Below are 26643 nucleotides of genomic sequence, written 5' to 3' on the forward strand. Positions count from 1 at the left end.
CTCTCGATCTCTCTCTCTCTCTCTCTCTCTCGATCTCTCTCTCTCTCTCTCTCTCTCTCTCTCTCTCTCTCTCGATCTCTCTCTCTCTCTCTCTCTCTCTCGATCTCTCTCTCTCTCTCGATCTCTCTCGATCTCTCTCTCTCTCGATCTCTCTCTCTCTCGATCTCTCTCTCTCGATCTCTCTCTCTCTCTCTCTCTCTCTCTCGATCTCTCTCTCTCTCTCTCGATCTCTCTCTCTCTCGATCTCTCGATCTCTCTCTCTCTCTCTCTCTCTCTCTCGATCTCTCTCGATCTCTCTCTCTCGATCTCTCTCTCGATCTCTCTCTCTCTCTCTCTCTCTCGATCTCTCTCTCTCTCTCTCTCTCTCTCTCTCTCTCTCGATCTCTCTCTCTCTCTCGATCTCTCGATCTCTCTCGATCTCTCTCTCTCTCGATCTCTCTCTCGATCTCTCTCTCTCTCTCTCTCTCGATCTCTCTCTCTCGATCTCTCTCTCTCTCTCTCTCTCGATCTCTCTCTCGATCTCTCTCTCTCTCTCTCTCGATCTCTCTCGATCTCGATCTCTCGATCTCTCTCTCTCTCTCTCTCGATCTCTCTCTCGATCTCTCTCTCTCTCGATCTCTCTCTCGATCTCTCGATCTCTCTCTCTCGATCTCTCTCTCGATCTCTCTCGATCTCTCTCTCTCTCGATCTCTCTCTCTCTCTCTCTCTCTCTCTCTCTCTCTCTCTCTCTCTCTCTCTCGATCTCTCGATCTCTCGATCTCTCTCTCTCTCTCTCTCGATCTCTCTCTCTCTCTCTCTCTCTCTCTCGATCTCTCTCTCTCTCTCTCTCTCTCTCTCTCGATCTCTCTCTCTCTCTCTCTCTCTCTCTCTCTCGATCTCTCTCTCTCTCTCGATCTCTCTCTCTCTCTCGATCTCTCTCTCTCGATCTCTCTCTCGATCTCGATCTCTCTCGATCTCTCTCTCTCGATCTCTCTCGATCTCTCTCTCTCTCTCTCTCTCTCGATCTCTCTCTCTCTCTCGATCTCTCTCGATCTCTCTCTCTCTCGATCTCTCTCTCTCTCGATCTCTCTCTCTCTCTCTCTCTCTCTCTCGATCTCTCTCTCTCTCTCGATCTCTCTCTCTCTCGATCTCTCTCTCGATCTCTCTCTCTCTCTCTCTCTCTCTCTCTCTCTCTCTCTCTCTCGATCTCTCTCTCTCTCTCTCTCTCTCGATCTCTCTCTCTCGATCTCGATCTCTCTCTCTCTCTCTCTCTCTCTCGATCTCTCTCTCGATCTCTCTCGATCTCTCGATCTCTCTCTCTCTCTCTCTCTCTCTCTCGATCTCTCTCGATCTCTCTCTCTCTCTCTCTCTCTCTCGATCTCTCTCGATCTCTCTCTCGATCTCTCTCTCTCTCTCTCTCTCTCTCTCTCTCTCTCTCTCTCTCTCTCGATCTCTCTCTCTCTCGATCTCTCTCTCGATCTCTCTCTCTCTCGATCTCTCTCTCGATCTCTCTCTCTCTCTCGATCTCTCTCTCTCTCTCTCTCTCTCGATCTCTCTCTCTCTCGATCTCTCTCTCTCTCTCTCTCGATCTCTCTCGATCTCTCTCTCTCTCTCTCTCTCGATCTCTCTCTCTCTCGATCTCTCTCTCTCTCTCTCTCTCGATCTCTCTCTCTCTCTCTCTCTCTCTCTCTCTCGATCTCTCTCTCTCTCTCTCTCGATCTCTCTCTCTCTCTCTCTCTCTCTCTCTCTCTCTCTCTCTCTCTCTCGATCTCTCTCTCTCGATCTCTCTCTCTCTCTCTCTCGATCTCTCTCTCGATCTCTCTCTCTCGATCTCTCTCTCGATCTCTCTCGATCTCTCTCTCTCTCGATCTCTCTCTCGATCTCTCTCGATCTCTCTCGATCTCTCTCTCTCTCTCTCTCTCTCGATCTCTCTCGATCTCTCTCGATCTCTCTCTCTCTCGATCTCTCTCTCTCTCTCTCTCTCTCGATCTCGATCTCTCTCGATCTCTCTCTCTCTCTCTCTCTCTCGATCTCTCTCGATCTCTCTCTCGATCTCTCTCTCTCTCGATCTCTCTCGATCTCTCTCTCTCGATCTCTCTCTCTCTCGATCTCTCTCTCGATCTCTCTCTCTCTCGATCTCTCTCTCTCTCTCGATCTCTCGATCGATCTCTCTCTCTCTCGATCTCTCTCTCTCTCGATCTCTCTCTCTCTCTCTCTCTCGATCTCTCTCTCTCTCTCTCGATCTCTCTCTCGATCTCTCGATCTCTCGATCTCTCGATCTCTCTCTCTCTCTCTCGATCTCTCTCTCTCGATCTCTCTCTCTCTCTCTCTCTCTCGATCTCTCTCTCTCGATCTCTCTCGATCTCGATCTCTCTCTCGATCTCTCTCTCTCTCGATCTCTCTCTCTCTCTCTCTCTCTCGATCTCTCTCTCTCTCGATCTCTCTCTCTCTCTCTCTCTCTCGATCGATCTCTCTCTCGATCTCTCTCTCTCTCTCTCTCGATCTCTCTCTCTCTCTCTCTCTCTCGATCTCTCTCTCTCGATCTCTCGATCTCTCTCTCTCGATCTCTCTCGATCTCTCTCTCTCTCGATCTCTCTCTCGATCTCTCTCGATCTCTCTCGATCTCTCTCTCTCGATCTCTCTCGATCTCTCTCTCTCTCGATCTCTCGATCTCTCTCGATCTCTCGATCTCTCTCTCGATCTCTCTCGATCTCTCTCTCTCGATCTCTCTCTCGATCTCTCTCTCTCTCGATCTCTCTCGATCTCTCTCTCTCTCTCTCGATCTCTCTCTCGATCTCTCTCTCTCTCGATCTCTCTCGATCTCTCGATCTCTCTCGATCTCTCTCTCTCGATCTCTCTCTCGATCTCTCGATCTCTCTCTCGATCTCTCTCTCTCTCTCTCTCGATCTCTCTCGATCTCGATCTCTCTCGATCTCTCTCTCGATCTCTCTCTCGATCTCTCTCTCTCTCTCTCGATCTCTCTCTCTCTCGATCTCTCTCTCTCGATCTCTCTCTCGATCTCTCTCTCTCGATCTCTCGATCTCTCTCTCGATCTCTCTCTCTCGATCTCTCGATCTCTCTCTCTCTCTCTCGATCTCTCGATCTCTCGATCTCTCTCTCTCTCTCGATCTCTCTCGATCTCTCTCTCGATCTCTCTCTCTCTCGATCTCTCTCTCTCTCGATCTCTCTCTCTCTCTCGATCTCGATCTCGATCTCTCTCTCTCTCTCTCTCGATCTCTCGATCTCTCTCTCTCTCTCTCGATCTCTCTCTCGATCTCTCTCTCTCTCTCTCTCTCGATCTCTCTCTCTCGATCTCTCTCTCTCTCGATCTCTCTCTCTCGATCTCTCTCGATCTCTCTCTCTCTCGATCGATCTCTCTCTCGATCTCTCTCTCTCTCGATCTCTCTCGATCTCTCTCGATCTCTCTCTCTCTCTCGATCTCTCGATCTCTCTCTCTCGATCTCTCTCGATCTCTCTCGATCTCTCTCTCTCGATCTCTCTCTCTCTCTCGATCTCTCTCTCTCTCGATCTCTCTCGATCTCTCTCTCTCGATCTCTCTCTCTCTCTCTCTCTCTCTCTCTCGATCTCTCTCGATCTCTCTCGATCTCTCTCTCTCTCGATCTCTCTCTCTCTCTCTCTCTCTCGATCTCTCTCTCTCGATCTCTCGATCTCTCTCTCTCTCGATCTCTCTCGATCTCGATCTCTCTCTCTCTCGATCTCTCTCTCTCTCTCTCTCTCTCTCTCGATCTCTCTCTCTCTCGATCTCTCTCTCTCTCTCTCTCTCGATCTCTCTCTCTCTCTCTCTCTCTCTCGATCTCTCTCTCTCGATCTCTCTCTCTCTCTCTCTCTCTCTCTCTCGATCTCTCTCTCTCTCGATCTCTCTCTCGATCTCTCTCTCTCGATCTCTCTCTCTCTCTCTCTCTCGATCTCTCTCTCTCGATCTCTCTCTCTCGATCTCTCTCTCGATCTCTCGATCTCACTCTCTCTCGATCTCTCTCGATCTCTCTCTCGATCTCTCTCTCTCGATCTCGATCTCTCTCTCTCTCGATCTCTCTCTCTCTCTCTCGATCTCTCTCTCTCTCGATCTCTCTCTCTCGATCTCTCTCTCTCTCTCTCTCGATCTCTCTCTCTCTCTCTCTCTCTCGATCTCTCTCGATCTCACGATCTCTCTCTCTCTCTCGATCTCACTCTCTCTCGATCTCTCTCTCGATCTCTCTCTCTCTCTCGATCTCTCTCTCTCTCGATCTCTCTCTCTCTCGATCTCTCTCTCTCTCGATCTCTCTCTCTCTCGATCTCTCTCTCTCTCGATCTCACTCTCTCTCTCTCGATCTCTCACTCTCTCTCTCTCTCTCGATCTCACTCTCTCTCTCTCTCGATCTCACTCTCTCTCGATCTCTCTCTCGATCACTCTCTCTCCATCGATCACTCTCTCTCCATCGATCACTCTCTCTCCATCGATCACTCTCTCTCCATCGATCACTCTCTCTCCATCGATCACTCTCTCTCCATCGATCTCTCTCTCTCCATCGATCTCTCTCTCTCTCGATCTCACTCTCTCTCGATCTCGATCTCACTCTCTCTCGCTCTCTCGATCTCTCACTCGATCTCTCACTCGATCTCTCACTCGATCTCTCACTCAATCTCTCACTCGATCTCTCACTCGATCTCTCACTCGATCTCTCACTCTCTCTCACTCGATCTCTCACTCGATCTCTCACTCACTCTCTCTCTCGATCGCTCACTCTCTCTCTCTCACTCGATCTCACTCTCTCTCTCACTCGATCTCTCTCGACTCTCTCTCTCTCGCTCACTCTCTTCTCTCGATCTCTCTCTCACTCACTCTCTCTCTCGATCGCTCACTCACTCTCTCGATCACTCACTCTCTCGATCTCTCTCTCTCGATCGCTCACTCTCTCTCGATCGCTCACTCTCGATCGCTCACTCTCTCGATCACTCACTCTCTCGATCACTCACTCTCTCGATCACTCACTCTCTCGATCACTCACTCTCTCTCGATCACTCACTCTCTCGATCACTCACTCTCTCGACTCACTCACTCTCTCTCGATCACTCACTCTCTCGATCACTCACTCTCTCGATCACTCACTCTCTCGATCACTCACTCTCTCGATCACTTCACTCTCTCTCGATCACTCACTCTCTCGATCACTCACTCTCTCGATCACTCACTCTCTCGATCACTCACTCTCTCGATCACTCACTCTCTCGATCACTCACTCTCGATCGCTCACTCTCTCTCTCTCTCGCTCACTCACTCTCTCTCGATCACTCACTCTCTCGATCACTCACTCTCTCGATCACTCACTCTCTCGATCACTCACTCTCTCGATCACTCACTCTCTCGATCACTCACTCTCTCGATCACTCACTCTCTCGATCACTCACTCTCTCGATCACTCACTCTCTCGATCACTCACTCTCTCGATCACTCACTCTCTCGATCACTCACTCTCTCGATCACTCACTCTCTCGATCACTCACTCTCTCGATCACTCACTCTCTCGATCACTCACTCTCTCGATCACTCTCTCTCGATCACTCTCTCTCGATCACTCTCTCTCGATCACTCTCTCTCGATCACTCTCTCTCGATCACTCTCTCTCGATCACTCTCTCTCGATCACTCTCTCTCGATCACTCTCTCTCGATCACTCTCTCTCGATCACTCTCAGCACTCTGCTACTGCAGCAAACTAACACTTTTTCATCAACAGAGGGCACGCAGTTTACCATGTACAATGTGAAGTGTGACAGCGCAAGTGAGCTTGGTGAAGCAGCTATGGCCAACACAAACTTACAAATCTACACCAGCCACGCTCTACACGTGTGGTAGAAGAGAACGCCTTATAGAGAGGATCAAGTGGACATTAGCCATAAGAATCTCAAACATTTTTAAAGCTGAGCTTTTCCTTATTGGACCCTTCTGATGCACCAGACACAGGTCTCAGCCTTTGTTCCTTACCGGTCGTCAGTGATGCTGGCGATGTGACGACCGTCGTGACAGAACGCTACAGAACGTACCCAGCGATCGTTGGCCCCTCCTGCAAAGATGGGCGAGGGGGGAGGGAAGAGGTGCCTGAAGGAGAGAAAAACACAGAGATAAGAAAACTTCAACAAGGTCTTAACAACATCATTGTGTCATTACTTTGCCCTAGTTCCTGGTGTCTGTGACTTACGCTAGCTCCAGCAGCACAGTGCCCACATGGGGGTCCCAGATGATGACGCGGGTGTCGTAGGAAGCGGTGGCGAGCAAGGCGCCATCAGGAGAGAACTCACAGGACACCACGTCATTATGGTGACCCTCCAGCTTCCGGACCAGGGAATATTTATCCATATCCCAAAGGAACACCTACAGAAGAGGTTCATGTTAGAGCCAATGGAATAACACTATGCAGGGACAAGCATTTTAAACAACTTAAAACACTTAACCTAAAAACTACTGACATAAAATGTCATAACAGACGCAATGTAAATTACAAGTAGTTAAATTAAGCAACAAAAATAAAACAAGAAATAAACAGAAAAAACTTTGTATGCTCAGTGTCATTTTATGGCTTATGTGTTGAACTACAGACCAAACAATGCACACAATAAATCACATGCTACTCAAGCAGCAATTCTATGTTATGTAACAAAATGTCACTGCACATCTGGTTTCTTAACATAGCTGCTAAAATAGTGCTCCATATAAATTGTAGTTTTCTTGACGTAGGCTAGCATTTAAACATTAATATCCAATTACAACGTTCTCAATATAAACATTTTTAAGTCTATAGAAAAAGAAGAAAATAAAACAAGTAGTAACTTAAGGTAACATAATGTTACTCCACTGGTTTCCCCTTTCAGAGTTCTAGTTCCCTGTGATTACAAAAGACTCGCACCTCCGGCGGAAGCCTACGAAGAGACATACTGCAAGAGAAAAAAACATTTGATGGCCAAAAGGTTGACGCCCTTGGACACACATTTGCAACATGTGCACACGGTTTTCAACAGTCAGCCATAAAGCCTTGAACGTTCCTTTGCTCCAGAGCAATGTAATGCATGCCAAGAGGAACATGCCTTGTTGTTTGTTAAAACTTTAAACTGACCAGAACAGAGCAAATCTAATTAAACTCCAATTCTAGAGAGGCTTTAACAGTGATGTTGAACTTGTAACTTTTAGAACCAAAACAAGATTGTATAGGCCTATTGAAAACGGCACAAGGAGTTCTGCAAACATTGCACTTGAGCAAAAGTGCAACATTTCAGCAAAAGTAGATAAATGCCATTCCACACACAAGTCAATGGTTTCTGGGGGCTACTTCAGTTCAAAATGTTCTCCTACTCCCTCCTCTAGCGTTAGTGTGAAATGAAAGGAATCCAACGCATGATGCTACTGCCTGCATTTTAGGCAAGCTACACCACTCCACAGTTTATAAGACAGTCAGTTGCCAGTGACTGGAAAATCTGCTCCAAAATGGCAGACAGTTACAGTTGCCTCCTTTGTTTTCTGTGGCGTTTTTAATGAGGCTCAGTTCTCTATAAACTTTCTGTTCAAGCAATTTAGAGTTCAGTTTGAAAAGTATTAGCAGTTTTGTTTTTTGTACTATGACGAGTATGTGTTTTGGTTTTCAGTCATTCTGTATGAGACTGTTCTTCCTCTCCCACTATTGTCACAGAAAAGTATTGACCGTTGCGTTTGTTTTCTCTGTTTTAACAAATAGATATGCAAATGCTAATCAAAATGGGACATTTCCGTGAGGAAAATACTGCCCTTTGGCCAATTATGAGGCAACAGGGAATTCACTAACTTACATCATGTTTTTTTCAACTCCAACATAGTCCATGTTCATTTTGGTGGAGTGTTTGGGACAAAGGCAGACATTTATGGGGATGGTGGCAGTCTGCAGAGCCACAAAGAGTCCTTTCAATTCTCATTTACGCCAACAATGACCTGACCCCTGCACACTAACTCCATTACTAAAGGGGCTGAGCGGGGCGGCCACAATAGAGACGGGCGTGCTGACTGGCCCTTAAACATGGGCCCCGGGAGAGAAGTTAGGAGGATAATGGAGAACTAAGGATATCAAACTAAAATTAACTGATGTTAACCTCCTCATTATGGAGAGCCATAAATAATCATAACAATGTCATTCATACAAGTTAGAGACTGTGGGAGGGCGAGACTGACATTGAACTGACAAAAACTCCTAACCTAACAAAATGTCAGTTAAGGTATGCTATAATAGGTAGGGTTTCTAATTAAGTACATTTGGGAGTGGGGGGCGAGGTGAGATAGGGAGGGACAGTAGGAAGTGAAGGAGAGGGGTAAGGGACCATGTGGGTGGGAAGTATTTACTTTACTGCAGTTTTCAAATCACTGTTTTATAACTGATATAAAAGGAGGAACTGCGACAGCGGAGGTAGACAAACATGGAGACAGCAGCACCTACGTACGGGAGACCTTGCGGTCAGGTAGGTGCAAGACTGCCCCCTGGGCAGGGGTACAGTGCGTCCCAGCCCGGCAGTAGTAGTGACACTGGTGCCACCAGCCAGCCGTCTGCACCGGCTGCTTTATGTCAGCGCGGCGCTCCCTCCCTTCAAAAACACTCACACCTGCCACCTGTGACAGGGAAAGCAAGACACTTATGGACACACAGCCTAACAACAATCTAGCTGCACCCTGCACAAGAAGGGTGGAACTGGCTACAGTAACTAACTACTAGCATGTTAATGAGGTTCTTGCAAAGTGTACATCTGTGACTGAAGTCATTGGGTCCAATCCCGCACTGGCCGGGCAGCCATTTTGAGGACTACGCCACTTAGCTAACCATCTCATTTTCTCCTTGCATACTCTTTACTAAATACCAGGTAGATTTTATCAAAAAGGGAAATCCAAAAATATTTAGAACATTTCTTTGAATGATTTTGGTCTGCATTGAGGTTCAAAGGTCATTAAATAAAGCATAGCAATCTGCATCCCACATTCTAAAGCATCAAATTAACATTTTAGATTGTGAGCTGGATTGTAGATGGAGGATAAATACCGGAACTAGTACAAAAAAGTGTGTGATCATTTGTTTAGTCTACATGCATATTACAATACCAAAGCTATTTCAAACCAAGCCAAACCGAACTACAGGCAGGGTTGTTAACTAGTCATGACACCAAGCATAACGGTCAAGATTCAGTTGAGGGGAAGGTGGGAGTGTTTCATTGGTAGGTCATTGAGCATAACTAGTCAAGCAATAGCACACAGAGAAGCAGTTCATCTCAAAAGGGAGAGAAAGGGGAACAGGTGTACGTACCGATTTACTGGCTCCGACAGAGCAGAGGACTGAGGAGTCTGGTGAGAATGCGCTGCAATAGACCCAGTTCTGATGACCCCGCAACACTTTCACCATGTTGCCTACAACACAGCATCACAGGTTGTTATGACATGTACATGTGACGGAAAAATCCACAAACTATTTGCTTTTAAGAAATTATTATTGTGATGAAGTAACAGTACAAATGTCTGCTGATGATGTTTCCAAGGTTTATAGGATTGTCTGCACGATTTCAATCGGGATAACTGGGCTATTTTAATTATTGGGCTTCGATAGTAAAATGTAGGTTTTTCCAATTAGGCTCTGGAGACATACTGCTTGTGTTTGGATATGTTGATTGTGTCATTTGAAAACCCGATTCACAGATAAAATAGATGTGTTAGTGGTGATCTGACCGTTGACTGGATACAGGACTGCTCTGGCCAATAGAGGAGAAACTAGGTCAGACCATGCCATGGCTATGCCTTCCTCTAGGCTTTTGTTCAGGAGACCTTGGACTTGGGCCCAATTTTAACATTCTCTGCTCATGTGAGCTTAGAACGCATGCATGGGGTGAGGGGCCTTTCAAAGTGGAACCGCCAGCAGCAGTAGCTCATTCCACTGGAACAAAAGCAACTTATCACATGCTCCCTACTTCTTCAGCTTCGTGTATGGATGTGTATAAGCCAAACACACAAAAACGACATCTGCATGCATCATAATAATCTTGACCTCAACAGATCAGTGTGGCTTGCTGGCACAGCTGTACAAATCTCAAGCAAAAACAATAACTATGTTAACAAGCATGGAAAATGGTTTCAGTTCCAAGATAATAAAAAAGGTGTTCCTCAGAGCTCAGTGTTCTTACCGTCATCTTTCAGGTCCCAGACCCTCAGGGTTTTGTCTCTGGATGCCGAGACTAGCATGAGGCTGCCATCAGGGGCAAAAGTCAGGTCTCGCACTATATCTGTATGGTCCATGAGATTCAGCAACAGCTTTCCTGTAAAGGCAAAAAAAACAAGAGTTAATAATAAAGCTAATGAGATACACAGCACAGACGAGTTACTGTAGGTCAACTCCACCACCTCTGTTTACACAGCCTTGGGGAATTTGTCATGATTTGTGGATTAAAATGCCACAGAGCTGCAATTTGCTTTATTCCCTCTGTGGGGTGTACAATAGTGTGGGTTCCACACCCATGTGAAAAGTAACCAGAGCACTGTCAGTTTGTACAGAGTTAGATAAGCGTATAGAAAATAAACATTTAAGAGGGTAAAGAAAGAGGGCGGTCACATATTAATTCTTCATGTAACAACTAGTCCCACTGACTGTGCTCTTTTCTTTACATGATGAGTTGGAGAACAGGAGAGCTCTATTTCAAAGGCTGGTCCTGGTGTTGACAGTCAGAGAGACTCAGAATACCCTCTGGGTAGACTGACACACAATAGTTGAAAGCAGAGTAATCCTGAGTTAAACCCTGCAATTTGTTACTTCCTGATACTCAGTCCAAACACTGGTTCCATTGAGGGGAGAATGGGACTCAATTACAGTAGCTATTCTCAAATAGTCTGCTAACAGTTGACAACTCTAAATTGGGGTATAATAATCTATTATAATAGTTATTACAATAACACTAATTGCGCCTGAAGCCAAATCCTAACAAAAGTAATGCCACCGGCAATATTCAGCCATGAAATAAAGAAAACAAAGCCAGAATAATCAGTTCTTGATAAAGTGAACTGGAGATTTGGATCGATGTCAGAATGACCCGCGATCACTGGAGCCAGGAGTGAAATACAGTTGAAGTCGGAAGATTACATACACTTAGGTTGGAGTCATTAAAACTCGTTTTTTCAACCACTCCACAAATTTCTTGTTAACAAACTATAGTTTTGACAAGTCGGTTAAGACATCTACTTTGTGTATGACACAAGTCATTTTTCCAAAAATTGTTTAGAGACAGATTATTTCCCTGTATCACAATTCCAGTGGGTCAGAAGTTTACATACACTAAGTTCATTGTGTCCTTAAACATCTTGGAAAATTTCAGAAAATGTCATGGCTTTAGAAGCATATGATAGGCTAATTGACATCATCTGAGTCAATTGGAGGTGTACCTGTAGATGTATTTCAAGGCCTATCTTCGAACTCAGTGCCTCTTTGCTTGACATCATGGGAAAATCAAAAGAAATCAGCCAAGACCCCAGAAAAACAATTGTAGGCCTCCACAAGTCTGGTTCATCCTTGGGAGAAATGTCCAAATGCCTGAAGGTACCACGTTCATCTGTACAAACAATAATAAGCAAGTATAAACACCATGGGACCACGCAGCCGTCATACCGCTCAGGAAGGAGACACGTTCTGTCTCCTAGAGATGAATGTACTTTGGTGCGAAAAGTGCAAATCAATCCCAGAACAACAGCAAAGGACCTTGTGAAGATGCTGGAGGAAACAGGTACAAAAGTATCTATATCTACATAACCTGAAAGGCCACTCAGCAAGGAAGAAACCACTGCTCCTTAACCTCCATAAAAAAAGACAAGACTACGGTTTGCAACTGCACATGGGAACAAAGATCGTACTTTTTGGATTTTGGAGAAATGTCCTCTGGTCTGATGAAACAAAAATATAACTGTTTGGTCATAATGATCATCGTTATGTTTGGAGGAAACGGGGGTGGCAGCATCATGTTGTGGGGGTGCTTTGCTGCAGAAGGGACTGGTGCACTTCACAAAATAGATGGCATCATGAGTATGAAAAATGATGTGGATATATTGAAGCAACACCTCAAGACATCAGTCAGGAAGTTAAAGCTTGGTCGCAAATGGGTCTTCCAAATGGACAATGACCCCAAGCATACTTCCAAAGTTGTGGCAAAATGGCTTAAGGACAACAAAGTCAAGGTATTGGAGTTGTCATCAAAGCCTTGACCTCAATCCCATAGAAAATGTGTGGGCAGAACTGAAAAAGTGTGTGCGAGCAAGGAGGCCTACAAACCTGACTCAGTTATACCAGCTCTGTCAGGAGGAATGGGCCAAAATTCACCCAACCTATTGTGGGAAGCTTGTGGAAGGCTACCCGAAACGTTTGACAATTTAAAGGCAATGCTACCAAATACTAATTGAGTGTATGTAAACATCTGACCCACTAGGAATGTCATGAAATAAATAAATCTCTACACTATTATTCTGACATTTCACATTCTTAAAATAAAGTGGTGATCCTAACTGACCTAAGACTGGAAATTTTTACTCTGATTAAATGTCAGGAATTGTGAAAAAACGAGTTTAAATGTATTTGGCTAAGGTGTATGTAAACTTCTGACTTCAACTGTAGGTGTGTGAGAGAAAGAGTGGGAGAGAGAACCAATGAGTTTAGGAGAGAGGGGGGCCTAGCGGGGTTGTGACATCAGCACTGTGTTGGCAGCAGGGAGAGAGGGGCCGTGGGCAAACATCATCATTCAGGTGTGTCAGTAAAAACCATGGGAGGAGAGGAGGGGCAAGCAGACAGCCAGCTGGGCTAAAATGAACACATTATATCACCCACTGACTGTCTCCAACACAGCCTGATGGGTAGGATTTCTAAACTTTAAATATTGTTAATCATCAGTTATACTAGAGGCATGAGGAGTGCCATAGTCTGGTTTCTACACCAGAAGTTAATGGGTATCTGTAGGAGGAATGTATATGGGGCCAGGGAAGGTTGGATAGGAGCCAGAGGGCTTTGGGAGGTGCTGAGTAGAGGAGAGGCAATCACACGATTGCAGTCACTGATAATGGTGGAGAGCTGTGGAGTAGTGAGGAAGGGGGTAGAGGTCAGGTCAGCTTAAGGGAGAAGGAACTGTTTGTGGCCCGTATCACTTAACCTAGTAATAAAGATGTAATGTTTAGAGGAGACTCCACCCAAATGTGTGTAAATATTTGTATGACCATATGATTCAACAACTGAGACAAACTGAATAAGTTCCACAGACAACAGAAATAGTATAACGCGTCCCTGAACAAAGGGGGGGGTCAAAATAAAAAAAGAACAGTCAGTATCTGGTATGGCCACCAGTTGCATTAAGTACTGCAGTGCATCTCCTCCTCATGGACTGCAACAGATTTGCTGGTTCTTGCTGTGAGATATTACCCCACTCTTCCACCAAGGCACCTGCAAGTTCCCGGACATTTATGGGGGGGAAGGGCCCTAGCCCTCATCCTCCGGTCCAACAGGTCCCAAATCTGCTCAATGGGATTGATATCCGGGCTCTTCACTGGCCATGGCAGAACACTGACGTTGCTGTCTTGCAGGAAATCACACGCAGAATGGCTGGTTGCATTGTCATGTTTGTCACGTTGTTGCCGGTGATATCTGGTGAGGACCTGCCTTACAACAGGCCTACAAGCCCTCAGTCCAGCCTCTCTCAGCCTATTGTGGACAGTCTGAGCACTGATGGAGGGATTGTGCGTTCCTGGTGTAACTCGGGCAGTTGTTGTTGCCATCCTGTACCTGTCCCGCAGGTGTGGTGTTCAGATGTACCGATCCTGTGCAGGTGTTGTTACATGTGGTCTGCCACTGTGAGGATGATAAGCTGTCCGTCCTGTCTCCCTGTAGCACTGTCTTAGACGTCTCAGTACGGACATTGCAATTTATTGCCCTGGCCACATCTGCAGTTCTCATGCCTCCTTGCAGCATGCCTAAGGCACGTTCACGCAGATGAGCAGGGGCCCTGGTCATCTGTCTTTTGGTGTTTTTCAGAGTCAGTCAAAAGGCCTCTTTCGTGTCCTAAGTTTTCATAACTGTGACCTTAATTGCCTACTGTCTGTAAGCTGTTAGTGTCGACCGTTCCACAAGTGCATGTTCATTAATTGTTTATGGTTCATTGAACAAGCATGGGAAACAGTGTTTAAACCCTTTACAATGAAGATCTGTGAAGTTATTTGGATTTTTACAAATGAACTTTGACAGAATGGGTCCTGAAAAAGGGATGTTTCTTTTTTTGCTGAGTTTATATACTACCACTGGTGGAAATATGCATTTGTCTTATGCAGCTGTATGACCCAATGGGTGAATAAACTTGGTTTAAACTTTACTAATCGTCCGTGAGTTTTAATAGGTTCATTTAGAACCTAACAAGACCATAAAACAGGATGCCAGCTAGAGGTGGGTGGGTAGATGATGAGATGGGCAGAATGGCATGGTGACCTTGTTTCATTTCTGGAACAGAACAATGAGCATTTTCTTGGCACTTCTTTTAGAAAAACTCATATTATAGCCCTGTGTGCATCAGGAAGGCTTATGTAACTCGACTGGGATAAATTTACTCTCTTTAATGATTGGCTACTAAAAAGAGTACCTAATAATCCTGTATCTGGGAAACTGTTGATGTCACAGCAATCAAACATATATCCAGAGCCAGTGTTTTCCCCCTATATTCATTTAAAATCGTTGCCGCCACTACAAAAAGTATGTAGAAAAGAAAATGGACCTATTATGGAGCTTTGAGCACTAAGAATCACCCAAATCAAAATAAATATCATGGCATGAGGCACCCATTGATTTTGTTATGATTGAGCCACTTTGATAGCATAAGAACACGTCATAAACCTTTGCAAAATGTGTAAAATTGCAGGAAAGTAGCTTTAAAACTTTAATGTTCTCTCTCTGCACCATGACACATTGTGTATAATTGCAGGAAATTCCCTTTAAAACAGAAAAAAAAAGATATATATGCGAAGAGGACCTCTAAATACTAAGCCCAACTTTGATCCATAAAAAACCCTGGAGTTCCAAGTTACAACGTACATTTGTATAATTGAATGCATTCAGAGTCTTTTGTGGTTTTTCAATTGGGTAAATGCAGATGGTCAACCCCATTCTCCAGCCTATTTATTTAAAGCTGCTATACAGCTCAATTGGGCAAAAGGTTGTAAAGCTTTTGAATTAGAAATTATATTAAATTTACTTAAATCGTGTAATGTCCTTTTAAAAGTCACCAGAAGCGATCATCTCATAATCATGCAAAAAAATGTATATCACAGGTGTGCCTGACCCCACCCAGCAAAAAGGAACCTGCCTGAAACCCCCCAAAAGCTCAATTTGACACCGCTGCTGAAAAAATGAAATACATTCCATTTAGGACACGAGGTACCACCAGTTGAGCTCTACGCAAGACATATCATGTCCTCTCCTCTTGTTTGCTCCCTTTCACATACAGTGGGGCAATAAAGTATTTAGTCAGCCACCAATTGTGCAAGTTCTCCCACTTAAAAAGATGAGAAGCCTGTCATTTTCATCATAGGTACACTTCAACTATGACAAAATGAGAAGAAAAAAAATCCAGAAAATCACATTGTAGGATTTTTTATTAATTTTTTTGCAAATTATGGTGGAAAATAAGTATTTGGTCACCTACAAACAAGCAAGATTTCTGGCTCTCACAGACCTGTAACTTCTTCTTTAAGAGGCTCCTCTGTCCTCCACCCGTTACCTGTATTAATGGCACCTGTTTTAACTTATTATCATTATAAAAGACACCTGTCCACAACCTCAAACAGTCACACTCCAAACTCCACTATGGCCAAGACCAAAGAGCTGTCAAAGGACACCAGAAACAAAATTGTAGACCTGCACCAGGCTGAGAAGACTGAATCTGCAATAAGTAAGCAGCTTGGTTTGAAGAAATCAACTGTGGGAGCCATTATTAGGAAATGAAAGACATACAAGACCACTGATAATCTCCCTCGATCTGGGGCTCCGCGCAAGATCTCACCCTGTGGGGTCAAAATGTTCACAGGAACGGTGAGCAGAAATCCCAGAACCACACGGGGGGACCTAGTGAATGACCTGCAGAGAGCTGGGACCAAAGTAACAAAGCCTACCATCAGTAACACACTACGCCGCCAGGGACTCAAAATCCTGCAGTGCCAGAAGTGTCCCCCTGCTTAAGCCAGTACATGTCCAGGTCCGTCTGACGTTTGCTAGAGAGCATTTGGATGATCCAGAAGAAGATTGGGAGAATGTCATATGGTCAGATGAAACCAAAATATAACTTTTTGGTAAAAACTCAACTCGTTGTGTTTGGAGGACAAAGAATAATGAGTTGCATCCAAAGAACACCATACCTACTGAGAAGCATGGGGGTTGAAACATCATGCTTTGGGGCTGTTTTTCTGCATAGGGACCAGGACGACTGATCCGTGTAAAGGAAAGAATGAATGGGGCCATGTATCATGAGATTTTGAGTGAAAACCTCCTTCCATCAGCAAGGGCATTGAAGATGAAACGTGGCTGGGTCTTTCAGCACGACAATGATCCCAAACACACCGCCCGGGCAACGAAGGAGTGACTTCGAAAGAAGCATTTCAAGGTCCTGGAGTGGCCTAGCCAGTCTCCAGATCTCAAACCCACAGAACATCTTTGGAGGGAGTTGAAATTCAGTGTTGCCCAGCAACAGCCCCAAAACATCACTGCTCAAGAGGAGATCTGCATGGAGGAATGGGCCAAAATACCAGCAACAGTGTGTGAAAACCTTGAAGACTTACAGAAAACGTTTGACCTCTGTCATTGCCAACAAAGGGTATGTAACAAAGTATTAAGATAAACTTTTGTTATTGACCAAATACTTATTTTCCACCATAATTTGCAAATAAATTCATTAAAAATCCTACAAAGTTATTTTCTGGATTTTTTTGCTCATTTTGTCTGTCATAGTTGAAGTGTACCTATGATGAAAATTACAGGCCTCTCCATCTTTTTAATTTGGAGAACTTGCACAATTGGTGGCTGACTAAATACTTTTTTGCCCCACTGTAGGTGTAAACAGCCCCACCCAATTTCTGCCATGCTGCTTTCAACTATAAGATCTGTGGGAGTGAAAAAAGGTAGAAGGGCGAAGTGGATTTTCTGGAATGAAAACACAGTCCAGGATGTGTGTGGAGAAAGTTGATCCAAGAAACCCCCCCTGAGGCTTCAACTTCCTCCCTGCTGATTCAATAACTTGCATTGGTACATGGAACTAGGAATAATGCACTGTGATGCACTGTGAAATAATGCATTGTGAAAACAGAGCTGCCCAGCTGGCCCGGGCCGACAGAGATGGCCGCCTCGCTTCGCGTTCCTAGGAAACTATGCAGTTTTTTGTTTTTTTTAGGTGTTATTTCTTACATTAGTACCCCAGGTCATCTTAGGTTTCATTACATACAGTCGAGAAGAACTACTGAATATAAGATCAGCGTCAACTCACCATCAGTACGACCAAGAATATGTTTTCCGCGACGCGGATCCTGTGTTCTGCCTTACAAACAGGACAACGGAATGGATCGCATGCAGCGACCCAAAAAAACGACTCCGAAAAAGAGGGAAACGTAGCGGTCTTCTGGTCAGACTCCGGACAAGGGCACATCGCGCACCACTCCCCAGCATTCTTCTTGCCAATGTCCAGTCTCTTGACAACAAGGTTGATGAAATCCGAGCAAGGGTAGCATTCCAGAGGGACATCAGAGACTGCAACGTTCTCTGCTTCACGGAAACATGGTTTACTGGGAAGACGCTATCCGATGCGGTGCAGCCAACGGGTTTCTCCACGCATCGCGCCGACAGAAACAAACATCTTTCTGGTAAGAAGAGTGGCGGGGGGCGTATGCCTCATGACTAACGAGACATGGTGTGATGAAAGAAACATACAGGAACTCAAATCCATCTGTTCACCTGATTTAGAATTCCTCACAGATTCCAAGAACACAGGATGAGATGTTACTATCCTTTGTGCAAGCACTTCCAAGAGTTAATGAACAGTGAGCGTGGTGAAATTTGGGGAGCGCATCGTCAGTAGTGTACCTTTGGTTCCTAGGGTGTTTCGGCCTTTCACACTATACACCCTCCTCAAAGGCGGCCAGCGACAGGGTGATCAATCCTACGCTTGCGTCCCATTCCCAATTAGTCATAGGAGTTGCCTTGTTGTTGATAGCAAACATCCCATGGGACTATGCATGGCAGGGGCGTCCTCCTCCCTGAGTCAATCATTGTTGACCGCATACCTCCTGGCCCTCTCACTTCGGGGCCCAGCTGGGGTCTTTCCTCTTCATCCAGAGCCACTGACTGCTGCCTTCTGCCGCCTCTGATACAGCTTTGATTGCCGAACGCTGGCTCTGGCCCTTAATTCCCAGGTCTCTAAGCAGTCTGGTTGTAGAGGTTGCCACAAAACCTCTGCAGCCCACCTCCACTGGTCGGACTTCTGTGTTCCAGCCATGATGCCGTGCTTCGGCAGCTAGATCAGCATAGCGCAGATGTTTTCGCTCATAAGCCTCATCTACTGAGTTTTCCCAGGGTACTGTGAGCTCAATGATGAAGACCTTATTGAGTGAACGGGACCAGAGCACCATGTCAGGTCTTAGGGTGGTGGTTGCGATCTCCGGAGGAAACACAAGTTGCCGGCCAATGTCAGCTAGCATTTTCCAGTCGCGGGCCAAGCGCAGCTGGTCTCGCTCTAATGGTGTAGAGCCGCTCTTCGGTGGTTTAGCCCCTTCGGACAAAGTTTGTCCGTAAGGAGTGTGATGCTGCTGTGGGTGGTAGGGAGTTGGTGGCAGCTCGCTTGTCCTCCAGGGCGGACGCAAGGTTTTTAAGGACTTGGTTGTGACGCCAAGTGTAGCGTCCTTGGGCGAGGCTTGTTTTACAGCCTGTGAGAATGTGCCTGAGGTTGGCTGGCATGGAACAGAGGGCACAGTCCGGATCTTCACCATACCATTGGTGAAGATTAACTGGTGTTGGAAGGACGTCATATGTTGCTCTGATGGAAAAGCTCAACCGCCTCGCTTCCATGGCCCACAGATCCTTCCAGCTGATCTTCCTCTTCTCCACACTGTCCCATCGAGTCCACTGTCCCTGTTTGGCAAGAGAGACTGCCTTGGCCCACCTTGCAGCCTCCTCCTGATGGCGTACTTCCTGCACTACCATCTTCCGCCGCTCTGGTGCAGTGGCCTTACTCCAAGCAGCACGGCTAGTTAGCCCAAGGCCTCCTCTCCCTTGCTGAACATGACCCACAATGTCAGCATGTCTGAGGGCTGCTGTTGCCTCCTGGACTGCTTTTCCTGGCCTCCATTTGCGCCCAGTTGCCAAGGTCGGCGCGTTGTTGCTCACCACTGGGTCTCGAGATTCATTCAGTGTCATTTGGAGCCTGGTTTTTGCACACTTGAATTCCTCTGTTAGACTGGTGAGGGGCAGCTTGAGGACACCATCTCCATAGAGGCCTATGGTGGTAAGGCATCGTGGAACTCCAAGCCACTTCTTTAAGTAGCCTGTGACTCCTCTTTCCATCTTCTCCACTGTTGAGATTGGAACCTCATACAGTGCTAAGGGCCACAACACCCGGGGTAGGAGACCAAACTGCAGACACCAGGCCTTTAACTTTCCAGGTAGCTGGGTGTTGTCGATGGACTGTAGGCTACTACTGATGTCTTTGCGCAGCTGTTGCACCTGGTCTTTGTCCTTCAGGCTTGCATCATACCACCTTCCAAGGCTTTTTACCGGCTGCTCAGACACTGTTGGGATTTGGTCATCTCCGATGAAGAATTTCAGGTCAGAGAGTACTCCCTTCACAATCGAGATGCTGCGTGACTTGGATGGTTTAATCTTCATACGGGCCCAGCTGATGTTCTCCTCAAGTTTTCTGAGCAGTCTCCTGGTGCATGGGACAGTGGTGGTCAATGTTGTAATGTCGTCCATGTAGGCTCTGAGTGGAGGGAGGCGGAAACCAGAGTCGACTCGCTGTCCACCAGCAACCCATTTTGAGGATCTGATGATAACCTCCATTGCCATTATGAATGCCAACGGAGAAATGGTACATCCCGCCATTATACCTACATTCAGGCACTGCCATGAGGTGGTGAACTCAGGTGGTGAAGCAGAACTGCAGATCCTGGAAGTACGACTTCACCAGGTTTGTGATGGTGTCCGGTATGTGGAAAAATCTGAAGGCAGACCACAGGAGTTCATGGGGCACAGAGCCAAATGCATTGGCGAGGTCGAGGAAGACTACATGGAGGTCCCTTTTCTCCACCTTGGCCATTTGGATCTGATGCCAGATCATGCTGGAATGTTCCAAGCAGCCAGAGAACCCTGATATTCCTGCCTTCTGTACAGATGCATCGACGTACGTATTCCTTTGTAGGTACTCAGCCATCCTCTGGGCAATGACCCTAAAGAAGATTTTTCCCTCGACATTCAGTAAGGAGATTGGGCGGAATTGGCTGATGTTCACTGCATCCTTCTCCTTAGGGATCAGGACCCCGCCTGCCCTACGCCACACTTTGGGTATTATCTTCTTCTGCCAAGCTGTTCTCATAAGCCTCCAGAGGAACCTCAGGACGTCTGGTGTGTTCTTATACACTTTGTACGGGACTCCATTTGGCCCCGGGCCTGATGCTGTTCTTGCCCGTCGAACTGTGTCTTCCACCTCTTTCCATGTCGGAGGGCTGGTCTCAATATGATGTTCCGGGGTTCAATGGGTGGGATATCTGATGGGATGGCCAGATGTTCATGTCGCTTTGAGTCAACGTTTGTTATTCTCAGGTGCTCCTCTAGGTCTTTCTTGTTGTTTTTAGAGCTCCACTTTTTTCTTTTGTGAAGAGACTTTTAAGGAACTTGAAGGGATCTTTATAGAATCGAGTTCTAGTTTGTTCTTTTTTCCTTCTGCGTTTCCGTAGGTTCTCTGCTCTACGGAGGGATGCCAACCGGGTTTTGATGTCAGCTTGAAGTGCCTCTATGCCCTCCTTTTCCACTTCCGAGGCCTTCTTCCACTGTTTCTTAAGCTGCCGCCTTTCTTGAACGAGGCGCCTGATTTCTTGTTGCCTTCTGGAAACTGGTGGGGTTGGAACCTTTCTCCCGCCTTTTGCCTCTTCCACTCCAAATCTTTCTGTCCCGTACTCATAGATGATGTCCCCCATCCTCTCCAACTTCTTCTCCACTGTGCCTCGAAGTTTCTCGAGGGTCAAGGTAAGGTCAGTATTCACTGTTTCCCACAACTTCTTGTCACTGGCGCCAGGCCACTTCACATACGGTCTGTGCCCTGGTAGTCTCCTCTCGACTGCAGGTCTGGGAGGCTGGGTGAGTTCCACTCCTGTTGTTGGTTCCACCTCAGTTGCTACTTCGGTGCTTGAGTTTACGTCCTCCATGACAGTGGTACTGATGCACTGCAAACTATGGTTTGCGTCCAGTTGCTGTGCTTCATTCGACTGATTTGATCGCTTTCGCAGAAAGTAATCAATGCGAGTTCTCTGTCTCTCTTTACCCAAACACCCCTTCTTCCCCTGGTGGATGTAGACCACATTATCTTCCAAGAGAATTCTCTTCGATTATAATCACAGCCGTATATATCCCCCCCCCAAGCAGACACATCGATGGCTCTGAACTAACTTTATTTAACTTTTTGCAAACTGGAAACCATTTATCCGGAGGCTGCATTCATTGTAGCTGGGGATTTTAACAAAGCTAATCTGAAAACAAGACTCCCTAAATTTTATCAGCATATTGATTGCGCAACCAGGGGTGGTAAAACCTTGGATCATTGTTACTCTAACTTCCGCGACGCATATAAGGCCCTGCCCCGCCCCCCTTTCGGAAAAGCTGACCACGACTCCATTTTGTTGATCCCTGCCTACAGGCAGAAACTTAAACAAGAGGCTCCCACGCTGAGGTCTGTCCAACGCTGGTCCGACCAAGCGGACCCCACACTCCAAGACTGCTTCCATCTCGTGGACTGGGACATGTTTCGTATTGCGTCAGATAAAAATATTGACGAATACGCCGATTCTGTGTGCGAGTTCATTAGAACGTGCGTTGAAGATGTCGTTCCCATAGCAACGATAAAAACATTCCCTAACCAGAAACCGTGGATTGATGGCAACATTCGCGTGAAACTGAAAGCGCGAACCACTGCTTTTAATCAGGGCAAGGTGTCTGGCAACATGACCGAATACAAACAGTGCAGCTATTCCCTCCGCAAGGCTATTAAAAAAGCTAAGCGTCAGTACAGAGACAAAGTAGAATCTCAATTCAACGGCTCAGACACAAGAGGCATGTGGCAGGGTCTACAGGCAATCACGGACTACAAGAAGAAACCCAGCCCAGTCACGGACCAGGATGTCTTGCTCCCAGGCAGACTAAATAACTTTTTTGCCCGCTTTGAGGACAATACAGTGCCACTGACACGGCCTGCAACGAAAACATGCGGTCCTTCACTGCAGCCGAGGTGAGTAAGACATTTAAACGTATTAACCCTCGCAAGGCTGCAGGCCCAGACGGCATCCCCAGCCGCACCCTCAGAGCATGCACAGACCAGCTGGCCGGTGTGTTTACGGACATATTCAATCAATCCCTATACCAGTCTGCTGTTCCCACATGCTTCAAGAGGGCCACCATTGTTCCTGTTCCCAAGAAAGCTAAGGTAACTGAGCTAAACGACTACCGCCCCGTAGCACTCACTTCCGTCATCATGAAGTGCTTTGAGAGGCTAGTCAAGGACCATATCACCTCCACCCTACCTGACACCCTAGACCCACTCCAATTTGCTTACCGCCCAAATAGGTCCACAGACGATGCAATCTCAACCACACTGCACACTGCCCTAACCCACCTGGACAAGAGGAATACCTATGTGAGAATGCTGTTCATCGACTACAGCTCGGCATTCAACACCATAGTACCCTCCAAGCTCGTCATCAAGCTCGAGACCCTGGGTCTCGACCCCGCCCTGTGCAACTGGGTACTGGACTTCCTGACGGGCCGCCCCCCAGGTGGTGAGGGTAGGCAACAACATCTCCTCCCCGCTGATCCTCAACACGGGGGCCCCACAAGGGTGCGTTCTGAGCCCTCTCCTGTACTCACTGTTCACCCACGACTGCGTGGCCACGCACGCCTCCAACTCAATCATCAAGTTTGCGGACGACACAACAGTGGTAGGCTTGATTTACAACAACGATGAGACGGCCTACAGGGAGGAGGTGAGGGCCCTCGGAGTGTGGTGTCAGGAAAATAACCTCACACTCAACGTCAACAAAACTAAGGAGATGATTGTGGACTTCAGGAAACAGCAGAGGGAACACCCCCCCTATCCACATCGATGGAACAGTAGTGGAGAGGGTAGCAAGTTTTAAGTTCCTCGGCATACACATCACAGACAAACTGAATTGGTCCACTCACACTGACAGCGTCGTGAAGAAGGCGCAGCAGCGCCTCTTCAACCTCAGGGGGCTGAAGAAATTCGGCTTGTCACCAAAAGCACTCACAAACTTCTACAGATGCACAATCGAGAGCATCCTGGCGGGCTGTATCACCGCCTGGTACGGCAACTGCTCCGCCCTCAACCGTAAGGCTCTCCAGAGGGTAGTGAGGTCTGCACAACGCATCACCGGGGGCAAACTACCTGCCCTCCAGGACACCTACACCACCCGTTGTCACAAGAAGGCCATAAAGATCATCAAGGACAACAACCACCCGAGCCACTGCTTGTTCACCCCGCTATCATCCAGAAGGTGAGGTCAGTACAGGTGCATCAAAGCTGGGACCGAGAGACTGAAAAACAGCTTCTATCTCAAGGCCATCAGACTGTTAAACAGCCACCACTAACATTGAGTGGCTGCGGCCAACACACTGTCATTGACACTGACCCAACTCCAGCCACTCTAATAATGGGAATTGATGGGAAATGATGTAAATATATCACTAGCCACTTTAAACAATGCTACCTTATATAATGTTACTTACCCTACATTATTAATCTCATATGCATACGTATATACTGTACTCTACATCATCGACTGCATCCTTATGTAATACATGTATCACTAGCCACTTTAACTATGCCACTTTGTCTACATACTCATCTCATATGTATATACTGTACTCGATACCATCTACTGTATGCTGCTCTGTACCATCACTCATTCATATATCCTTATGTACACATTCTTTATCCCCTTACACTGTGTATAAGACAGTAGTTTTGGAATTGTTAGTTAGATTACTTGTTGGTTATCACTGCATTGTCGGAACTAGAAGCACAAGCATTTCGCTACACTCGCATTAACATCTGCTAACCATGTGCATGTGACAAATAAAATTTGATTTGATTTTGATTTGATGTTCATGTTTGGGGCGGCAGGGTAGCCTAGTGGTTAGAGCATTGGACTAGTAACCGGAAGGTTGCAAGTTCAAACCCCGAGCTGACAAGGTACAAATCTGTCGTTCTGCCCCTGAACAGGCAGTTCCTAGGCCGTCATTGAAAATAAGAATTCCTCCTTACTAGCCTAGTTAGAAAAAGGTCAAATAAATAAAAAATGTTTAATCAGGTGCTCACCAGTATAGACGTCCCAGATCTTGACACGTCCATTGTTGAGGCCCGTGGCAAGCAGCAGCTGGTCCTGACCGAACTTGAAACGGTGCCACTCGATGTTGACGCAGCGACTCTGCTTCTCTGGCACAGACGAGCCAAAGGCCAGGCCCCACACGATGTCACCGCAGTCGATGGTATGCTCCCTGGGCTCGCCCACTGGCACCACTGTTCCCCCCTCGCTGTTCTGCCGCGACAAACGCCGAGGGCCCGCTCCGGTGGAGCCTTCCCCAACACTGGAGAGTGGGATAGAAAAAGAGGAAAGACAGAAATGGAGATGAGGGTAATGGAGGAAAAGGAGAGGGAGAAACGTGAGTTACATGTAGGTGAACACATTACTTTGTAATGTAACGCACCTGAATTCAATAGATCCAGGTGCCAAACAGCTAAAATAATTATGCACATACAGGAGGAGAGCACTGAGTGATACATGCAGTCTAAAGTGGTGAGAGAGGGTTGGCTAATGAGTTTCATAAAGATATTCTGATGATTATTCCCTATTGGAATTTGGCCTCAAGGTAACCACTAAGGACAGAAGTCATCATAAACAGGTCTTAGTAACTGATATCTATCTGGGCCCATGAGCCAAAAAAAAAAAATCAGCCATGGGTGTCCTTATAAAATGTATAGTCTATTGAACCTCTAGGTCTAAGCCTTGATTCAATGTTTTGACCAAGGGCAGGGAAGGATGAGACAACGAACATGAGTAGTATTTAGGTATACACTCCCTGCTGGAAGGAGAAAGATTTGCTGCCTCTCCAAAGAGCAGCCTCTCCAAACCCCGGTCTGTGGAGGAATGTTTGCCGGTCCGCGGCAAATTTGTCTTGAATATGATTGGGGCTTTCTTTGGTCTGCGGCATATTTGAATCGAATACATACTTGCCATAGGCCTGCTTGGGCAATGCGCTCAACTACGCATGCTGCAGTCAAGGTTGCAGTAAACAAATTGTGTTGCCATGACGAAGTATAGTTACACCGCACACATTTTTTTTTACGAAAAAGAGATGACCGACCAACCACAATCTTTTCAGACAACACTTCACTGAGGGCATCGTACTCTCTCAAAACATTCCAAGTGCCAGGCGCTATAGTTGAAAAACTGGTGATGATGCAATCAGAAGTTTTACGCCCAACTGCTGCTACAAAGTTCAGTGAAATCCCACTTTACAATAACACTGTCACACCTAGAATCCACAATATGGCAGATGATATTGAATAACAGGTTTTAGACAGAGCCTGTGCATCAAATTGGTTTGCAATCCAATTAGATGACTGACATTTCAAATGCTCACTTCTTGTGTATGTGTATGCTACATTTATGAAGAATGTATTTGTTTTCAAGAGATGTCTCAGAATACAACTGCAGTTGAAATATTCTGTGTTCTGAACAAGTAAGCCTACATAACGGGACATGGATTACGATGGGACGTTATATCAGACTCTGTACCAATGGGACTGCTGCTCAAATTTGGCGAGAATAAAAAGAATGCGGACACTCATTTCAATGAGATGTGCCTTTCCACATTCTGGCTGTTCAGCAGCAGAGAATACCCACAACTCAGCGAGATGGCAGCGAAGACATTAATTACCTTTCATTCTACATACATAAGTATGTAGTATGTGAGACAGGCTTCTCCTCTCTTGCTGCAACAACATCTAAATATTGCAGCAGACTGGCTGTTAAAACCCCCCTCAGTGTCCCTCTCCTCCTTCCCTCTGAGGTTTGACTTGTTGTTGTCCAAGAGGCAGGTACACCAGTCTCAATGATTGAGTGAGTCAAACATCTTTTAACATTATATTTATTTAACATAGTATAACATTGATAGATTGTTATTTGCTTATAAAGATTCAGTTGCTATTAGTGATGCACCGATATGACATTTTTGGGCCAGTAAAAACATCCAACTCATCTTCACTCCATAGAAAATAGTCAGCACTAATGACGCACACTATCTAACTGGTTAGCTTAGCATTGACTATAGTCAGAATGG

At 46.2% G+C, this 26643-nt stretch overlaps 1 protein-coding gene across 2 annotated transcripts in view; it reads right to left on the reverse strand.

Annotated features, from left to right (window-relative positions):
• The window catches only part of LOC124005075 (WD repeat and SOCS box-containing protein 1), a 43680-nt gene that overhangs the window by 11770 nt on the left and 5267 nt on the right, over positions 1-26643 (reverse strand). Inside the window, exons 3-8 of one of the 2 annotated variants that reach the window (XR_006833560.1) lie at positions 24620-24888; positions 10154-10285; positions 9286-9386; positions 8431-8600; positions 6175-6347; positions 5961-6074 (exon numbers count right to left, since the gene is read on the reverse strand). Coding sequence is in view for 1 of the 2 variants with exons in the window: in XM_046313994.1 (XP_046169950.1) it covers positions 5961-6074; positions 6175-6347; positions 9286-9386; positions 10154-10285; positions 24620-24888 (789 nt within the window). In the remaining variant the exon portion in view is untranslated. The remainder of the gene's footprint in view (positions 1-5960; positions 6075-6174; positions 6348-8430; positions 8601-9285; positions 9387-10153; positions 10286-24619; positions 24889-26643) is intronic. The other variant, XM_046313994.1, reaches the window with a different exon arrangement.

Source organism: Oncorhynchus gorbuscha, linkage group LG19, assembly GCF_021184085.1.
Source record: "Oncorhynchus gorbuscha isolate QuinsamMale2020 ecotype Even-year linkage group LG19, OgorEven_v1.0, whole genome shotgun sequence".
Taxonomy (NCBI): domain Eukaryota; kingdom Metazoa; phylum Chordata; class Actinopteri; order Salmoniformes; family Salmonidae; genus Oncorhynchus; species Oncorhynchus gorbuscha.